The sequence below is a fragment of the Lutra lutra genome, chromosome 8, assembly GCF_902655055.1.
Source record: "Lutra lutra chromosome 8, mLutLut1.2, whole genome shotgun sequence".
NCBI classification, from domain to species: domain Eukaryota; kingdom Metazoa; phylum Chordata; class Mammalia; order Carnivora; family Mustelidae; genus Lutra; species Lutra lutra.
This window is the reverse complement of record NC_062285.1, coordinates 67,914,378-67,934,674: the sequence shown is the minus strand read 5'-3', so window position 1 is coordinate 67,934,674 and position 20,297 is coordinate 67,914,378. Positions and strand designations below refer to the sequence as shown.

General features: G+C 36.3%; 1 protein-coding gene and 1 pseudogene across 2 annotated transcripts in view; one reads left to right on the top strand and one right to left on the bottom strand.

The window, feature by feature from the left end:
• Nucleotides 1–20,297, bottom strand: part of ABCD2 (ATP binding cassette subfamily D member 2) — a 67,508-nt gene that overhangs the window by 45,049 nt on the left and 2,162 nt on the right. The window contains exons 2-5 of one of the 2 annotated variants that reach the window (XM_047742380.1): nucleotides 15,249–16,521; nucleotides 13,509–13,686; nucleotides 3,762–3,883; nucleotides 79–247 (exon numbers count right to left, since the gene is read on the bottom strand). In XM_047742380.1, the coding sequence (XP_047598336.1) occupies nucleotides 79–247; nucleotides 3,762–3,883; nucleotides 13,509–13,686; nucleotides 15,249–16,187 (1,408 nt within the window). In that variant the 5' untranslated portion in view covers nucleotides 16,188–16,521. Of the gene's footprint in view, nucleotides 1–78; nucleotides 248–3,761; nucleotides 3,884–13,505; nucleotides 13,687–15,248; nucleotides 16,522–20,297 lie in introns of both variants that reach the window. The other variant, XM_047742379.1, reaches the window with a different exon arrangement.
• LOC125108043 (uncharacterized) lies at nucleotides 7,236–7,445 on the top strand (annotated as a pseudogene).

Genomic DNA, 20,297 nt, shown 5'->3' with positions numbered 1-20,297 from the left:
TATCTTCTAGAAATGTTTGGTTCTGTTGCTAAAGTAAATGTTTAGGTATAGGAAAATTTAAAACATTTGATTCAGTACCTTTGATCTCCAGCGTGTCACTGAGGGGTACTTCTATGTTAGCTTCATTCTTGCTGTGGCTTTCAGACTCTTGCATGACAACAGCTCTCTTATAAATGCCTCTTTTCACTTCATCGAAGACCCAAAACATATTGTATACTCGAGCAGTATAGCCTGCTAATTCGGTGATCTAAAACCAACAGAGGGGGTAAAATAGAGTTAATATATCCAAGACAGACTTTTTTAAAAAGATATGCAATCCTATCAGCTTTCCTGATTTAATCTTAAGGATCTTATTTTACTCTACATGAAAAAAAAAATACATCTGATAACTATCACAAGTAACAGTAAAAGAGAAAAACCAAGAGAGAAACACAGCAAGGTGTCGATGTCAGTTTGACTGGAATTACAAAACCTGTAAAAAATTATTCGTTCAAGCCAGGGTCCAAAATAAAATATTAAGATTTTGAATGTTAGTGAGGTCTAAAGATCCTTCAGTCAAATTTCTGATTTGGCTCCATTTACATGACAAATTTCGTTTCCAGAAAATTAGAAATTTTGTGAAAACTTAATGTCATAATGATCCTTTGTTTTGACATCTTTTTTTTTTTTTTTTTTTCAATTTAAAACAAGATTTGGGGCCCCTGGGTGGCTCAGTGGGATGGCCCCTGCCTTTGGTTCAGGTCATGATCTCAGGGTCTTGGGACTGAGCTCTCTGCTCAGTGGGGAACCTGCTTCTCCCTCCCTCTCTGCCTGCCTCTCTGCCTGCTTGTGATCTCTCTCTCTGTAAAATAAATAAATAGAAAATCTTAAAAAAAAAAAAAAAACCAGAAGATTTTAAATATAAGAAAAACACATTTTTTTCTTATCATGAAATGAATGTTTTTGAGTCAAATTGATTGTCAACATTCCTGAACTTTACCAAAGGAAATACCCCTCAGTGGATATCAATATTGGGAGTGAGCTCAGTGAAAAGGTTCAAATCCTTTTCAGTCCAAATCCCACAGCTCAGCTTCTTTTCACGCCAAACATGATGTACGGCCAAAGAAAAACATTAAATATGACTTTTATTCTAGGTAAGATTATAAAATGAGATCAATCTCTGCTTTAGTCCATAAGGCTCAGTAGAATGGGGTCTTGCTCTTATTCTGCCAGTTATCCAATTTAGAAGAAAACTCCTGCTGTTTTTCTGTTACAAGAACACCTTGTTATCAGGGTAATGTGAAAGGTGACTCATCTCCTGTCAAGACCATCTTCCTCAGTGAAAAGGAAAACACAAAAACCATTCCCTTTTAGGAATATTTACCAGGAAATTGGCACCAATAAGCAAGGCATGTCACTAACAAACCGTGGAATAATACAATACAATGTTGACATTTATGTAAGATTTATGTGTGTGCAAAACCGAAGCCATAAATGAGTAGGTGTTTTTATCAAAAGCCTTCCACTGCATGTCTCCACTGTCATTAGCATTGCATTTCTATATATTAATGTTGTAATGATTTAAGAGGTAATTTCTAAAATGTTATCTTGAAGAATCTCTTGAGATCCCTAGTGGAGGAAAACAGAGCTAAGAATGAACAAAACACAGATTCAAAAGAAACTGGGGTAAATATATTTGCATAGAGAAAAAAATCCAAAAACTAAATGCACGGGTCAAAGAAAGGCAGGAGGCAATGAGTTAATACAGTAGGATGTAGGATGGAACCGGCAGAGCGTCTCAAAAAATCAGAGAACATGACTGTGGACAAATGACTTTGGTATACATGGCAGGGAGTTTGCCCTGGGACTCTTATGCTGAAAAGAGATCTTGTTCCCTGTGGAACTAGCAGAGAGAAGGCTTGGGGCTTTCCGGTGCTGTCACAGTGGTAGTAAGATTCTTAGGAATTAAGCATTCTATGATCCCAAGCACACCCAGGGAAAATAAAGCAAAGTGCAATTATTTCTTGTATTAGATACAATATAGAAAAACTGGTCAATATTCTTTCTGTGAATATTGACTGTGAAATACTTTAGATAGCAAAGTATTTTAATATGATATGGATAAAATTTTGATTTGTCATTTAATTTTAATAAGGGACTTGTTACATCAAAAAAACCTATCCCTAAAACTCTCTCTATAGATTATCAAAATTACTACTTGAAAAAAAAAAATTAAAGATTTATTTATTTATTTATTTGAGAGAGAGAGAAAGAGAGCGTGTGTGAGCACAAGCAGGGGCCGGGGCAGAGGAGAGAGAGAATCCACAAGCGAACTCCCAGGTTGAGGATGTAGCAGACACAAGGGCTGGGCAGGGGGTGGGGGTGATAGGGGTGGGGTGGTGTGGGGGGGTGGTAAGGCTTGATCCCAGGATCCTGAGATCATGACCTCAGCTGACACTGAGAGTCAGCCACTTAACTAAGACACCCAGGCACCACTGAAAAAATTTTAAAAAACTGAGTTGTTTTGGTATGTGACCCTAAACAATTGGTTTTACTTTTTTATTTTTATTATTTTTATTTTTTGTAAAAATTTTAATTATTTATTTGACAGAGACACAGCAAGAGAGAGAACAGCACGGGGAATGGGAGAGGGAGAAGCCGGCTTCCCCGCGAGCAGGGAGCCCCGAGGGCTCGATCCTACGACCCTAGGATCATGACCTGAGCTTAAGGCCAAACGCTTAACAAACTGAACCAGTCAGGCACCCTGGTTTTACTTTTTAAGGAACCCCAATTCGATAAATCAGTTGTTGAATGACACTAAAAATTTTGTGAGCAAATCACAAAGTTTGTTACTCTTTTATATGGTCTATTCAAGAATGATTTAATTGGCAGAGGAATTTGTAATGATGCTCTGGCGATTCATATTGATACAAAAGTCACAACAGTAATTAATGGTGAAAATAACTGGGAATATTCATGGGAATATCATATAATAGATGAAATAAATAATTTCTAATTTTAACCCTCTGATATCTGCAAGTCTTATTACCATTTTTTCAGCAAATATTTCTTGACCACATGCAATATTCCACAAATTAAAATGAATATTAAAATGCAAAGATAAGTAATCTGATGCTGCTTTCCACTCAGGGTCTGGTGGGCAATTATAACGTGGTATTGCACCAGAACACAGACAAGGAAGACCCAGACTTCGCAGAGAAAGTAGAATCACAAGAGGGTTTTAGATGTAGTCAGTGAAGGTTGACTTGACATGAAGGATGAGTAAAAGTTTGCAAGGTATATAAATATTATTGGCTAACACTTATTGAGTTCCTAAATATGTGTTGTTTTAAATATTCTAAGTATATTAACTCACAACAACCCTACCAAGTAATGCTACATTATCTCCATTTTACAGATAAGGAGACAGATTAAGGAACTTGATCAAGTTCACATAATTTGTACATACTAGAGCAAGATTTTAAATTTAGGTGCTCTGGTTCCAGAATCCGTACCTAATAGACTTTTTAAAAAAAAACAAATATGTCATACTACAGACAGAAAAAGAGGAGTTACAATTAAGAGCAATTAAGAATGTAAAAACCAGAGTATTAGCAGCAATACATGTGGGAGTTGCTGCCCTTTATCTTGATTATACTCTTAGGAATTTTTAGTAGAGAAAAGATATGTTTACAAATTGCTAAGTATATCTGATAATTTACATTTTTCCTGATTTTCATATGTATTATTTTAATCAAATAGACAACAAGAAATGCCAGTACCTCTTTGTATGAAGACATAATCCTTTCAATAGCATCGGCTCCAGAGGCCAATAAATTTCGAGCAGTGGTAAAGGCTTCTGTCCGTTCACTAACCATAGCTTGTTTTTGGCCATCCTCTAGATCTAAAAGCAAATTACAAAACTATTGAGTTTTTTCAGGTGAACTATTTTCTTTTTACACATGAAATTCCAGCTAAAAAACCCATATGGGTTTTTTATTTCATTAGTATCAGCAATTTCCTAGAAATTTAATGAATTATTGAAAATAGAGTATTTGTACCAGATTTTATTTAAAGCTTCCTTTTATTATTTTTCTAGGAGGAGAGTTAATACACTTAATTAACAATTAAGTCTATTTTCATTTAGCATTCATTTAACCCTTTCCAAATTCAATTCTCTACCCCTCTTATGGCTAGGTAATAAAATACTATGGATTTGGTCAAGAAAATACTAATAACTGGAATATAAGCAAATATTTCTAGTGTGGTTCCTTCAATTGAATTGCAGATTAGCTGACCTTCATAATCTAGACTCAGTTCATCTGTTTCACCTAAACTGCCCCTATATTCCACAGCACCTCAAACATGCAATATTCTGTTTATCCTTTGGTATTTGCATATACCATTTCTTCTGAGTTTAAAATACTTCCCTTCCTTTTTTGCCTAGTTCTTTCTTCATGAAAGTTAACTCTTTAATATAGGTTTCCGTGGAAAACCTTGTCTGGCTTTTCCAATGGATTATAAATTCCTTAAAGGTCAAGACTATGTTTTCTATTCTTTATTGCTGGTACCAAGCAGAGTGCCTAGCACATGGTACTCCTCAGTGTGTACTGAATGAATGCATGGGTGAGTAAATGGATAGGTGCATGAACATCCTAAATTTCTGTCAATGCAGAATTATGGACAAGAGTAGGAGTTAGACTAGGTTGTTTTTTTTTTTTTTTTTAAAGATTTAACTTATTTATTTGACAGAGATCACAAGTAGGCAGAGAGGCAGGCAGAGAGAGAGAGGAGGGAAGCAGGCTCCCCGCTGAGCAGAGAGCCCGAAGTGGGGCTCGATCCCAGGACCCTGGGATCATGACCTGAGCTGAAGGCAGAGACTTTAACCCACTGAGCCACCCAGGAACCCCTAGACTAGGTTTGAATCCAGGCTCTACCTCTTATTGACAAATGGTAAGATAAGTAGAACAAGCCAGTTATCCTTTCTATGCCTATTTTCTCATGTGTAAATGAGGGAATTAATACTAATATCTGAAACAATTCTATCTCAAAGGATTGTTGTGGGGCTTAAACGTGAAATACAAATGAAGTAGTAGCCCAACCCATGGCCCATAATAAGTGCTCTAAATGTTAGCTGGTATTACTTTCTCTAGTTATTATTATTATTATTGCATACTACTCAATTCAGTCTTATTCTTCTAAATTATTCTCCCCAGTCATTACTTTAAACTTCCCATCAATATGATTCTCTATTTGGTTCTTCTATAAATTGTCTCCAAAGTTCTAAATTAAATACTGTAAACTAGTGAAAGTATTAGAATGATATGATATAGATAGCCATAGGCCCCTTTTGATATATATTTCTCTCTGGTTTATCTCAGTGTGGAAGTTTTTTTGTTTTTGTTTTTGTTTTTCTCTATAACAATGCAGATATTTAACTTGTGCCCTCCTAGGACCACCAGATACTTTTACCTTTACTTGCTCATAGACAGCTCAGCTGAGTTGGGAAGGGATCCATGCATAATATAAGGTAGAATTCACTCAGCAGATATTTACTGAACAACTAGATGTGCAAGAATTTAGGCAAGGTGTTATAAGACATATAAGGATAAATGTGATTTTCAGACTCTTTCCTTAAGGGCCTCATGGTTTGGTAAGAAAGAGAAGACAAATTCCTAACTAACCGTGGAGAGCAGCCTATGAAGAGAGTTAATGTGAAGTGTTTGCAGAAGGCAGAAAATCATTTCTTGCTGCAAGAAACAGGGAATGCCTCATGGAGGAGCATACTATGAGAGAGGCCTTGAAGACTATGTACAATTTTAACAGATTACAAGTACAGCATAAGCAATAGCACAGAGAAAGGAAATTTGAAGCAATGTCAATTGAATGATAAATAGCCTTGTCATGTAACAGTATGGGTGGTGTCAGGCACAGATTTCATTTGAGCATCAAAATCACCATATGTTCATGGGGACCTTCTATGATAGTCCAGTATGGCCCCTCCTAGTTCTACTGTCAGTCACTGCTTTGCGAACTATCTTTAGTTTCCTTGAAGTTAGTTAGTTTCCCTAAGAATGAAAAAAAGAAGTTTTGAGTGCTGGTAGAAGTGAGTAGTGGAAGATGTGACTGAATAAATAGACTGAGAATAGAATGTAGATATTCTTAAATACATTTAAGTGTGTGATAAAATTTAGATAGCTACAAAAAAATTACCGAATGATTCTCAGCAAACTACCAAAATAATGAATTGCTGTATCAGTTAAAGTTCTAAGATAGTTTTGGCTCATAGAGAATCTGGCTGATGATCTAAAATAATTATGGCATTTTATGAATTTGGGTTAAAAGGGGTTTGAATAGCAGCTTGCATCGACAGCCTCTGTTAAGAAGGAGAAACATGAGCACAGATGGACTTGTATTTGATATGTCATGGTACTTTCCATGTTGCTTTGGCAGATTAATGCCTACTGGGCTTTCTTCATGCTTTTAGCAACAAAATTACAAATCTCTGTGAACAGATTTCATCTGACTTTTATTCTACTGGTTGTTTTTTGGCAGGTACTATGACAGCAGTGCCCGTAGTATTTTGTCATGCACTCAACAGCCAATTGCATAATCTCTATGAAAAAAACAGATTCCTTAGTTTCAGAATATAAATTCGTGACCTCAGGAACTCATTTATTTTGTATCATAGGTCAACCCATTTTATTTTCCTCACCAAATATTTTAAACGTTTTGTCAAATGTTTCTCACTTGAGGATATAATATTTAACATTATATCTGCTCATCTTACTGCTACTTTCCAGCTCCACTAATAAAAGGTATTATATTGAAAATGGTGACTTCTGCTATTACTCACTGAAAAGGTGAGAAAGGATTTAGAAACTAAAATTATGTCATTAGATGCTTGTCAAAACCCATGCAAGTGTACAATGCAAAGAAATACACCCTAACGTAAATTATGCACTTCAGTTAATAATGCATACCTATGGATTCATCAGTTGTAACAGATGTACCACACAAATACAGGATGTAAATAATGGTAGAAACTGTGGAGGAGAGGAGACATTTGGAACTCTTTGTACTTTCTGATCGGTTTTTTCCATAAACTAAAAACTGCTCTAAGAAAATTAATTCTATTAATTTTTTAAAAGTGAAAAAAAAAAGTTGGTTATTCCTCTGTGCTTTTTCTTTGGACTTATAACCTGAGTTTATTTCTTTTCATTTGCACTTTACCCTTATCATCTTGACAAATCTCAAGCTTTGTGCAATGGCAGTATCCTAACCAATGAGGTTTATCCCAGGTGAAACTGTTGCTAATTGAAAACTATCACCTTGACAAATCTCAGCAAAAACTTATGGTCTTTTCCTACCTCATACCATATATAAATATCAAATCTAAATGGTTTGAAGATCCCCATGTGAAATGAAAAACCAATAAATTTCTAGAAGATAAAATAGGAAATTATCTTCATGTCCTTGGATTAGGGAAGTATTTCTTAAACAGGACATAAAACCACTAACCCCCCCCCCACACAAATGATTGATAAATTGAACTATGTTAAAATTATGAACTCCTCTTACACACTGTTAAGAGACTGAAAAGTATGAATAGAATGGGCAAATTGGTATTTGAGATTGTGTGTGTGTGTGTATGTCTGACAAAAGTCACATTACAGAGTACATAAGAGCTTTGACACCAATAAGAAAAAAAAACAGATAAGTCCATTTAAAAGTGAACAAAAAAATCATTGGTACTTCATAAGAAAAGCTACCCAAATGGCAAGTAAACAAATAGAAAGTACTTAATTTCATTAGTCATCAGAGAAATTTAAATTAAAACTACAACGATGTACCACTATGCACTCACGAAAACACTAAAATGAAAAAGACTGACATCAAACATTAACAAATGCTTGTGAAGCAACTAGAACTCTCATACATACTGTATGATACTATTTATACAAGTTTCAAACCCAGCAAACACTGATGAATGGTTAGTAAAATAATTATCTTTACTGCGGCATGTTTGAGGCAGGAATAAGTTGGGGATGCAATAGTGGACTGAGGATGGGGATAAAACTGGAAGGAGCTAGGGGTCCTGGGATGAAGGTATGTTTCTATTTTTTGTGACTAGTGATTATGTATATGTGTTAACTTTGTGGCAGTTCATTGAGTGGTACACTAGCAACTGGGTCCTTTATGGCCTGTATGTTATACTTTAAAAATTCCAGCTGTCAAATATAGCTATGTAATAGGGATAGCTAATTATAGCTTAAAAGTACATCTTTCATGTGTTTTGCTAATTACTGTTACAATAATTGGTCAACAGGAGAGGAAGTATATTCATATTCAAATTGACCCATAATATAAAATTATATTCCAATAATTTTACATTAGAATATGAAACACTAATACAATAGGAGTTATGGATATAGCCTTATTGGAGGTACATTTTAGGAATAAAAAACATCACCCATGTTACTAGGTGATGATAGAGTTTAGTTCCATTCTTAAGAGCAGTATCTCTTGATTGCTACTCTTGATGGGCCACCTTATACTAACAGACCACCAGCAGACAGACACCACTGGCAGTGCTAGCAGCTTAGATGCTTTCTTCGATATTACATGTCTGTGATAAGGTCTGGCAGGAGGGACCTATAAATGGCTTTCTTTCACCTTGCCCAGAACTGTTCTTGATATGAAGAGAAGAAAAGTGGCCTATAACATTAAGAAAAATTGAGGGGAATACTAGATGACCAAGAGACACAGAAAAGATGCTCAACATCACTCATTATCAGGGAAATGCATGTCAAAACTATAATGAGGTATCACCTCACATCTGTCAGAATGGCTAAAACCCAAACACAAGAAACAAGTGTTGGCAAGGATGTAGAGGAAAAGGAACCCTTGTATATTGTTGGAGGGAAGGCAAAGTGGTGCTGCCACTGTGGAAAACTGTGGAGGTTCCTCAAAAAATTAAAAATAGAACTACCACATGACCTAGTAATCTTCAGTAAGGGGAACTTACCTAAAGAATACAAAAAATGTATTCAAAGGGATACATGCACCCCTATGTTTATAGCAACATTATTTACAATAGCCAAAGTATGGAAGCAGCCCAAGTGTCTATCAACTGGTGAATGGATAGAAAAGACGTGGTATACATACACAATGGAATATATTCAGCCATAAAAAAAAAAAAGAAATCTTACCATTTGCAACAACAGTTGAGTTGCAACAATAAGAGTTAGAGATTACAATGCTAAGTGAAATGAGTCAGTCAGAGAAAGACAAATACTATATGATTTCACTTATGTGGCATTTAAGAAAGAAAATGAATGAGCAAAGAAAAAAAAAGACTGAGAGAGAGAGAGAGAGAGAGAGAGACCAAGAAACAAGCTCTTAATTAGAATGGCTATCAGATGGGAGGTGGATGGGGGAGATGTGTGAAGTAGGTGATGGGGATTAAGGAGTGCACTCGCCTTGATGGCTTCCAGGTGATGGATGGACTTGCTGAATCACAATATTGAACACCTGAAGCTAATATAACACTATGTTAACTATACTGGAACTTTAAATTTAAAAAATTGAGATGGGGGACGCCTGGGTGGCTCAGTTGGTTGGACGACTGCCTTCGGCTCAGGTCATGATCCTGGAGTCCCGGGATCGAGTCCCGCATCGGGCTCCCAGCTCCACGGGGAGTCTGCTTCTCTCTCTGACCTTCTCCTAGCTCATGCTCTCTCTCACTGTCTCTCTCTCAAATAAATAAATAAAATCTTAAAAAAAAAAAATTGAGATGAGGGGCGCCTGGGTGGCTCAGTGGGTTAGAGCCTTTGCCTTTGGCTCTAGGTCATGATCCCAGGGTCCTGGGATCGAGCCCCTCATCGGGCTCTCTGCTCTGCAGGGAGCCTGCTTCCTCCTCTCTCTCTGCCTGCTTCTCTGCCATTTTGCGATCTCTGTCAAATAAATAAATAAAATCTTTAAAAAAAAATTGAGATGATATCTCCCCAGGTAACTATTTTCTTCATATAATTTCAGTCTCTCTCTTAATATAAAATAAAGGGGGTAATACCCTATAAAAAACAAAATAGAAAATAGACATAATTAACTATTCCAGTGCCTCTTTTTCAACCATTTGGTCACATGATTACTTAGTGTCAAATTAAGTTAAACACCTTCTAGAGCAATTTCCAATGCAGGTAATACAGAGGCAGCATTATGAAGGGCAAAAAGGCAGTGCACTAGGAATTATATGGGGTCTTCTATCCTTCGTGCTTCCATGAACCATTTATGCAATTCTGGGGCTCCAGACTAGATGACTCGGAAGCTCCTCTTTTCATGTGAAAATAGCATGATTCCATTTGCAATTTCATAATGGGAACTTAAATATAAACATAATCCTGTCCTTACCATAAGATTTCACTTAAAGTTGTAAGTAAATAGTATGACAAAACTATTGTAGAACCATTTTTCTTATCTCCTCCAAAAAAAAAAAAAAAAAAAGAAAAGAAAAATTATGCATGCTCTCTCTCCTATTGGCGTTTTTACCTCTGGTTTGCTAATCATTTCCAAATGCCTTGCTCCTTTAACTACAATAACCATGCCAGCAAACATCTATTGAGCCTTTCTTATGAGGCAGGCAATATTCTAAGTTTCACACATGCCATCTTCTTTAATCCTTGTAACTACCTTGCTATAATTTCCCCCATTTTGGAACTGAGAAAACTGAAGCTCAGAATGGTTAAATGATTTGCCCATAGTCACAGCCTTACATAGTAAACAAATGACCCAGCATTTGAACCCAGAAAATCTGACTCCAGTACCCACCTGGTAGAAATATAGTAAATATTAACAATTGCTTCCACCTAAGTTTTAACTCTACACCAAGGACTGTTTCAAAGCACATTAAATGCTTTATATATAATTTCCTAACAATTCGGTAAGATATATACTCTTATCCCTATAGTTAAGATGGGAAAGCTGGGACATAAAAACTTATGTAACTTTCTCAGGGATGGATAAGTATTAAACAGCAGAATCAAAATTTGAGCAGGGGCCTGCTTCTTTCTCTATTCTTTTCTTTCTTTTCTCTATTCTACTTTTTCCCTTTTCTCTTTGCCATATCTCTTTTATTCACCCACTTTTTTCCATGTATTTTTGTCTTAAAATACACAGTATCATGTACTTGGTTCATCTCTAACATAAGGGACAATGCAGGATGCATATGTGTAAATTAAGATTGAAGACAACATTAGAATATAGGGTATGTAATTGCAAGACCTACAGCCTCAAAGACATATCATTATCTAAAAAAAATAAATAATTTTATCTGAGTAGAATAGTAACTTAATATTTTCATGCGTTAAATTATTATAGGTCAAATATATTACGGAAGATCTTGAAGTGTACTCTCATAATGTTGACATATGAATTTGCTTTTTGTCTATGTAATTGTCTTATTGCTTCTCTTTGTATAAAATTTTCTTCTAAAGGAAGCTTTAAGAATTACCTTGTTCATTTGCATAAATGTAATTATTATCATAATTTCTATTTAAATTTTTAATGTTTCTTTAGTTTAATAAGATATTTTCAGGATTTATAAGATTTATTTTTAAACAACTTATTACATCACCTGTAGAAGTAAGACTGTTAGATTCTTCCCACACACTGTTTACTTCTAACTGGTCTCTGTGGGGTTAATTTGTCACCATTAATAGCCACATTTTCTCTGTTCTATGTTGAATACTTCAGGGTTTTCTAATAAGACCAGTGCTTCCAAGGAATAACATAACTACACCATAATCTTGTCATTGGGGTTATCTCTAATATACATTATGTATGAAACTTTTATCCATAAATTTAAAGAGACTCACTATGAATATCTGATGATTTTGTCAAGTTTCTTAGTAAAACTAATCTTAAGACCATAGGTTTTTAAGTGTCTTTTTTTCTCTAATACTCTTCTGAAAAAATAATCATTTCATTATGGAAGGATTAAGTCTAAAAGTATTATTACTAACAATGCTCTTTTCAATTTAAACTTATTAAAATTATTTTAAAAAATAAAGTATGAAAATAGATAAAATTTAGTTTTACTAGCAGTCTTAATACATTTGGCTATTAGAGAGTTATGATGTAGAATATATTTGGTATATGTATAGTACTCATCACAAAGGACTGACAAATCTTAATTTACTAAAGTGACAATTTTAGGTTAAGAATGACTCAAATTTGACAAATATTTTTGCAAGAATTGGGTAAAGCATTGAAGCACAGTTTCAATATATTAAAGAAAAGGTAATTTTGTCTTTGTTTTTATTAGATGACTTCAAACAAATAACTACTGATTCTCAATTCTATACCTAAAATAACTGTAATATAGTGTGAATTCTGTCACACTGTTATTAGTGTTATTAGTCTTTTGTTTTCTAGGTAGTAATTGTCACCATATATCAAGAACAGCAAGAGTATGCTCTGTACTTCATAAACATTATTTTACTAAATCCTCACAATGACTCTCTGAAGTAGCCTTTCTGATTTTCATTTTATAGATGGGGAAACTGATTTTTATAAAGTTTAATTAACATGACTTAGAGGATACAGGCAGGAAGAGGGAAAACCAAGATTTGAGCAAAGCTCTGTCTCATTACAAAGCCCATGCTTTTCTTTAGTGCCTTCAACACCAAGTCCAATTTTGGTCAAGTGGTTTTTAAAGAGGAGGGAGAATATTTTGGAAGAAGAGAAAACAATCCTCCTTTAATTAATCCTCCCCGTCGTCCTTGCCAATTACAACCCGAACTCCCATGTTAGGTTTTATACAACATTTTAATGTTGTCCTTATTGCCCTTATCTTTTTTAGTTATTCCAAAGGATGAAAATGTTGGTAAAAACCACTGAGATAGTGATAGAATAGAATTAGATGCCTGCAACTTGCTAACCCCTACCTCCACAATCCCACTAAGTCATGCTACATAGGTTGTTACTGGTATTACCTGTAAGTAAAGGAGACCTTGTTCTATGGCATGAAACATTCCCTGATATAATATTCCTTGTTCCTTCATGTAGTCAACCAGTTCTTCAAATGACAAGTCAGGGCCAATCCAGTTATAGAATATTTATAGACTAAAAGCATAGGATGTGCAGAACTGAAGTTTACAACACATGGGGAGAACTTGTATAATACTCTTTTTGAACGTATTATTTTGTTTTGAATTTAAGTGCAAACTAGAGAATCATTGTGTGTTAGGCAGAATAATTAAAATTGCTCAAGGTCACCTCCTAGAAACACTGCATCAGAGATCTCTGAAATATTTCAGAGCTAGAAAGGTGTTTAGAGCTCTTTGTCTTTTTTTTTTTACATAGCTGATCTTATTATTGTATGTTCAAGGTCTGTGACTTTTTTCTGACCAGTAATGAACATTGAATAATGACTGCAGACACAGTTTCACTCACACAAAACCAGCAGTGACATCTTCAAGAGTACTAATCTTAAACATATACTTGAGATTAAGCATAAATGTCATTACCACCATCTGCAAAGCCAGTTGCAGTGATAATAGGTACAGCCACCATAATTAGTCCACTGCTGCTCCAAACATACTTCATCAAGAATTGCTCTATCATGATGTACCACAAACGTTTGGATAAAATGAGGTTCATCTGATCTGCTAAAGCTTTGTAACTTTTCTGGAGTTGCTTCATTTCTACCTATGGAGGGAAAAAGAGATAAGAATTAACCTAGCATGAGCTATAAAATTAAATAGTGTATGTTTGAGGACTTTCTTAAAAGATAAGAACATATTATTTTGTTTTATTTAGTATAGTATTATCTATGATTCTAAAGGTAATCAATACAGATAACTCTCAGGAGTAAGCATTATTATCTAGTTTTGGTCCCCTGTATTATTTTAAAAAAACCATAATACTCAGTCAATATAATGTTAAGTATAAAATACACATAAGTGATTTATAATTATGATTTCAAAATGATATGTATAAGATATTAAAATTAAATAATATCCTGTAAGAGATGAATAAACAATGTGAGAACCTTATCTTTTTTTGATTGAACCAAAAATACCTAAAAATAAAAACATGACACATACATGTGTAATTAGACTCCACTTTTGAACTAACTCTATTGGATTTTGTTTTAAATGCAAGAAGCCTACAGCATGCTGTAATTTACATCACTGAGTTCAATGAGTCAAGAGGAATGACCAATCAGTATGATTAATATAACACATGAGACCAATTTTCAAGTGGGAATATAAGTCCTATATATGCTTTAAATCTTCTTCATGCTGCTACTACTTTAAAATTTTTTTGATAATTGAAGATGCTTCAAAAATTAAATGATTCTCTTTGGTAATTAAAATACCATTTTCAGTTTTAGAATTCCTTAATATTTCATTTGCAAATTCATTTGTATTAAGATTTCAGATGGATCACCTTAAAAATTTCCATCATAGTTAATATTCTGAAGTTACTTTAATGCACTGCAAGCTTATGTAATTAGGCTAACTATTTTAGGGACCTACTTAATGTTGAAAATCCTTAATATTTAAAAATAACATTCTGGAACGCCTTTTCTCATCCTCATTTCTCCTATAATCTTAGCTTTTCCCTCAAAGCTAGGCAAAATTTCATTTCACTGCCTTTTTTTATTTGTCTCAAACTATGGTGCTGAACATTAACTAAGACTAATGCAAATGCTATTTGTGAGAACATTCTCCTGCAATTCTGAGGACTGAGGTCACTCCATTGACCAGACATGCAAAACTGTCAAACATGTCTTTCACATAAAAGCATGGGGTTTTTTCCCCCTCTTGAAAAACAAAGGAACAACGACGACAACAACAACAAGAATACCATCCTCAATTTTCTATCCTGGTGAAATGTGTTTACTGAGTTTCCAAACAAATATTTCCCTCTAATGCTAAGACCAACCAGTTAGAATTTAAGTTTTAGGCAAATGCTTTGGAGAGAATTCTGAGCATATTTGGGTAGCTGAGGGAAAGTAGACTGCTTTTTCAGGCTGCTGAAAATCTTACCCCATGTATCTTCAGAGAAGTTTGTACTCCACAGTTCTTGAACAGCTTGTAATTAGAAAGGTAAGGAAGCATATATTTCAATACAGGTTTAGATGTCATAGAAATCTAAAACGCTAAAGAAGTGGGTCCATCAACAGGACAACAGATGGTATCTAGCCCTGCAGTGGCAGTTGGAAGAGTCTCACATTTCACTCATCACCTTAATTTCTATCTTACCTTATGTCCTCTGTAAAAGGCAATTTCTTCGACATTGGCTATAATTCTGGAGTGCACATACCGCAAATAGCCTTTTCTGTGAGCTTCTTCGGCCACCAATTTACCAAATTTGGGAGAGCAGGCTTTCAAAACTTTAGCCGTGGCATATACCACAAGTCCTGCTAATAGAGTGGGCCCGATAGGACTCGCTCCTCGGGATGTAGCCGTCTGGATGAGCGTATAGGAGGTCAGGATTACATCTAAAATAGGCTTGGTCAGATTGGAATATAAGTGAGCCACAGACTGGGAGAACATCATAATATCCTCAGTAAGAGACTGGTCAGGGTTTGCCAGCCTTCCATCCATATTGATCACTTTATAATAAGTCTGATTTGTAAAATAGGTTTCATAGGCATGGTCTACCAGGCGAGTTCTGAAGGCCAAAGCCAGTTTGCACTCCAGGTACCTGATTGCACTGTTAACAAAGGTGGCAGGGATGGCAATCATAAGCCACTTGATTAATTTGATGATGAAAGTCCGAGGCTTCTTTTCCACAATGCTTTTCACGATTTTTCCATCCAGACCAGCCACATAGATAGACAGAAAGGTTCTTGAGATTAGAGCTACCGAGTGGAGGCAGAGCCAGCCTGTTTCAGTGGTCACAAGTTTTGGAAAGAGAATTTTCCGAAGTTCCAGGAGCTGTTTGAAAAAATCTGCGTTAACTCCAGGACAAGGTTTTTTACAAGTGTTCTCGGTGCAATGCAGTATTTCTCTGTTCTCTGCAGCCGGATAAACTGCTTCTTTTTTCTTCCTGTGGCCAGATTGCTTTAAACGCTTGCCAATGATGGGGTAGAGTGTTTTCAGAGCATATGCCGCAGCCACCAGGCAGGCAGCCCTTTTAGCAGCACTCGATCTGGTCCATTTCACCCGATCAGCTGCTGCATTTAGCATATTTGTCATTTTCCCAGTTACCCAAACAGGCTTCGAAAAGAATTGGTTTTAAAAGATCATGCTCCACGGGAGTCCCCGGCAAATGTTTCAGAAAGTCCTATAGCGTTCCATAGTCTGCAGCATTTCTCCTCTTCTGTTTTTTGTTTTGTGTTTTTGTTTTTAATGTTGCTTTGCTGTGACAGATGCAGGAGAGCTCAGACTCCACGGCATCTATGGGGATGAATCCCTCAGAAGCTCAAGCTGCACCAAGCTGCACCAAGCCACCCCAGGCTCCTCCCTCTCAGGCTCCTCATTGGCTGGGGGAGCGGTGGGACCTTGGAATCCTCGCTGCCTCCCTTTGAACCTTGAATGAGGAGAGAGCAAAACGAATTACATCTTTAAACAGGCGTTCAAAGAGTTAAACGTCTATTTTTGGAGAGGTCGAATCAGGGCAGCTGCTGGCGACAAAACCTGACCTAGCTACTGAGCATGCTCAGCGTCACTTAGAAGCCCATTTAGAAGCGTCACTTAGAAGTTTTAGAATATACATCTCTTTTCTAAGGTTTTAGTAGGTACCATAAGGGAAAGAGCAAAAAGAAAGGGAGATTTTCAAGAACTATAAAAGGAGATGAAGGAGAAGGAACTAGGGAGCTGAGGGAGGAGGGACAAGAGGGTTAACATAAAAAGAAGCTGAAAAGGATATGCAATGAATCTAAAACCGAGAGAGAAGAAAGCGACAAGTTTGGAGGGCACTGGAAAGAACAAAGTAGCGAATACTTAGGTCTGTTTTTTGGTGCCGCTCCCCTTCCCCGGGGCATTTTATTTTTCTCTCTCTGTGATAGCACACGAAGTCCCAAAACATATAAAACAAGCTGTGGTAGAGGGTATGTTTTTTGGTTTTTTGTTTTTGGTAAATAAATGGAAGTCTTCTGTATTATAAAAAAAAAATAATTATTTGCTGTACTTTCATCCCCGTGTTTACTTGTCCAGCCCCATAACTGCTATTTTTAGCAATGGAACATATTTATTTACAATGTGACTATTAAACCAGTGCAATATTTCACTTCTTCCATCTCCTAGTGTCATTTAGATAGTTGTTACTTGGAGTTATGAGACTCTATAATCAAAAGTTACCATTTGGGAATCCAACCCGAGTTAGATGGTGCAAATAGCTTCTCCAGAACCTTACTTATTTTTCAAGAGTTTTGCTTGTTTTTGTCTTTTTCAAGCTTTCGTTTTGTTTCTTTTGTTTAGGCTTAGACATAATCTTCTGGTTACTTCCCATTTCCATCTTGGTTATTTGATAAAAGCCAAGTGTGTTAATGAAAAATTCTGTACATCATGAATGGAGGACTTACACTGCTTAAATAGTCAAGAAAATTCTGCATATTTTAAAAAATGTAAAGGGCCTTTTTTTTAAAGGTAAGGATGGGTATATTCTCAAATATGCAAAAATATTTTTTCTTTCCCATGTGCTCCTCCCCCCATACAAAACATACACATTTTAGTCATCTGAAAGTCTGAGAAAATATGCATTAAACAGAGGTCAGCAAATTACAACCCAACCAGTGAGCCAAATTCAGCCCTTGAGCCAAGAATAGTTTTTACATTTTAAAGTGGTTGAAAATACATCAAAAGAGGCGGGCCTAGTTGGTTAAGTGGTCTGCCTTGGGGCTCAGGTCATGATCTCAGGGTCCTGGGACCCAGCCAAACAGCCAGCAGCCTGTTTCTCCCTCTCCTTCTGCCCCTCCCCTGCTCGTGCTCTTGCTGTCTTGCTCTCTCTCAAATAAAGAAATAAAACTCTAAAAAGAAAATACATCAAAAGAGGAGTAATATTTTGTGTTGTGAAACTTTACTGAAATTTTTGTTTCGGCATCCAGAAATAAAGTTTTATTGGAACATAACCATACCCTTTTATTTACTTATTGTTTATACTTTTCAAGCCACAGTGACAGAATTGAGTAGGTGAAACAGAGCCTAAATATTTACTACCTGACTCCCTTCGGAAGAAGTTTGCCAACCCCTCTGATAGAATATAAAACCGGTCTCAGTGTTGAATGATCTTCATTATTCATTTGACTATGAGTAAAAAACTATTCTAACTTTTATAAGTAACAGTATTCATAAACTTTAAAAACTCTTTTCCCGTGTACCTATCTTAATTCTAAGAATCATCACAGATCTCTTTTCATTTGTTTGCATTCCATCCAGCAAATGTATAATGAATGAGTGGCAAATTTCTACAAGTCTCTTTGATAGTTGGCCATATTAGCAGGCACAATCATTTCATTAAGACTTTCTAAGTCTGTATGTAGAGATCATAGTGTTATAGTGATTATTTTCAACATGTTTTATTCTTAATCTTATGCTTTTTATGTACCAAAATAAGGGTGTCAGACATTTACAAATTTTAATTCTTTATATCTCTCTCCTGACTGTGACAGGACAAGTGAAAGGCCAGGGTAAACTTAAGTGGGAATGACAGGAGGATGTTCAGCCAGGCAGAGCATGCTACACAGAGGCATGTGTAGGTGTAGGTCAGAAAGCAGCTGGCAGTTGACGCAAGTGGCTTACATCACTGGCAGAGGACAGCCATTTCCTAGAAGGAGCAGTGCAGTGGGAATCTAGATGCAAAGAACATTAGAGATCCAAACAGGCCCACACATAATTATAGGTAGGTTAGTTTACAAATTGGTACTGAGGCTGGGGTACAGGAGCAAGGTTTTAATGTGTGGAGTGAAAGACTTGTTAGAATGAGGATGTAGGTATGAGGAAAATAAGATAGAAATTTGGTTGCTAGAATTGTGTACAAGGAAAGTTGAAAGCTAGTTACTAGAACTGGGGAAAAGGTCATTGTGAGATTTGACTTGATACTGAGCCCCTTAAGTACAGACTAACTAAAACCATTGAAATCCTTCTCCTACCCTTCATTCCCACCCTTCATTCCACCCTGCTCCCAAAGGTCAGATTTGGTCCCAGCATCTGAGACTATGTTCCAGCCTTCAGCAAATTCAAAGGAAGAATTCAACATGATAGAAAACCAAAGAGGTAGGGGCGCCTGGGTGTCTCAGTGGGTCAAGCCTCCACCGTTGGCTCAGGTCATGATCCCAGGGTCCTGGGATCGAGCCCCGCATTGGGCCAGGGAGCCTGCTTCCCTCTCCCCCTCTGCCTGCCTCTCTGCCTACTTGTGATCTCTCTCTCTTTCTGTTGAATAAATAAATTTAGAAAAAATCTAATAAAAAAAAAAAAGAAAGAAAACCAGAGAGGCAATTCCAGTTGGAAATATATGCCATTTAAGTAAGAAACTAAGAATGTCAAGGTACTTCTTTCATTGTTTATACTGGCAATATTCAGTTCAAACAAAGATAATGTTAATTTGCTTTGAATTCCAAATTGAGTTAGAAAAAGGATGTTGAAAAAAATCACTTGTTACTAAACTAAACATAATTCAGCCTAATTTTTACTCAAGCGTCTCAATTTTACATGTTTGTATGGAAAAGTGTTAAAATTTTCTTAAGCGGGGGGCGCCTGGGTGGCTCAGTGGTTTAAGCCTCTGCCTTCGGCTCAGGTCGTGATCTCGGGGTTCTGGGATCGAGCCCCACATCAGGCTCTCTGCTCAGCGGGGAGCCTGCTTCTCCCTCTCTCTCTGCCTACTTGTGATCTGTCTCTCTCTGTGTCAAAGAAATAAATAAAATCTTTAAAAAAAAATTTTTCTTAAGGGGGAAAATAATCTTAGAAAATGAATGAAAATTAAAAATAAGTAATAGTTTCCAAATTACTCTGTTCTCATGTGGTTTTCTTTCTTTCCTTTTTTTTTTTTTTAGAGATTTTATTTATTTATTTGACAGATCACAAGTAAGCAGAGAGGCATGCAGGAGGGTGGGGGAAACAGGCTCCCTGCTGAGCAGAGCGCCCGATGTGGAGCTGGATCCCAGGACCCTGGGATCATGACCTGAGCCTAAGGTAGAGGCTTTAATCCACTGAGCCACCCAGGCACCCCTCATGTGTTTTTTTTTTTTTTTTTTTTTAAGAGTAAGTTCCATGTCCAGTGTGATGCCTAGTGTGGGTCTTGAACTCATGACCCTGAGATTAAGAACTGAGCTGAGATCAAGAGTCAAATGCTTAACCAACTGAGCCACC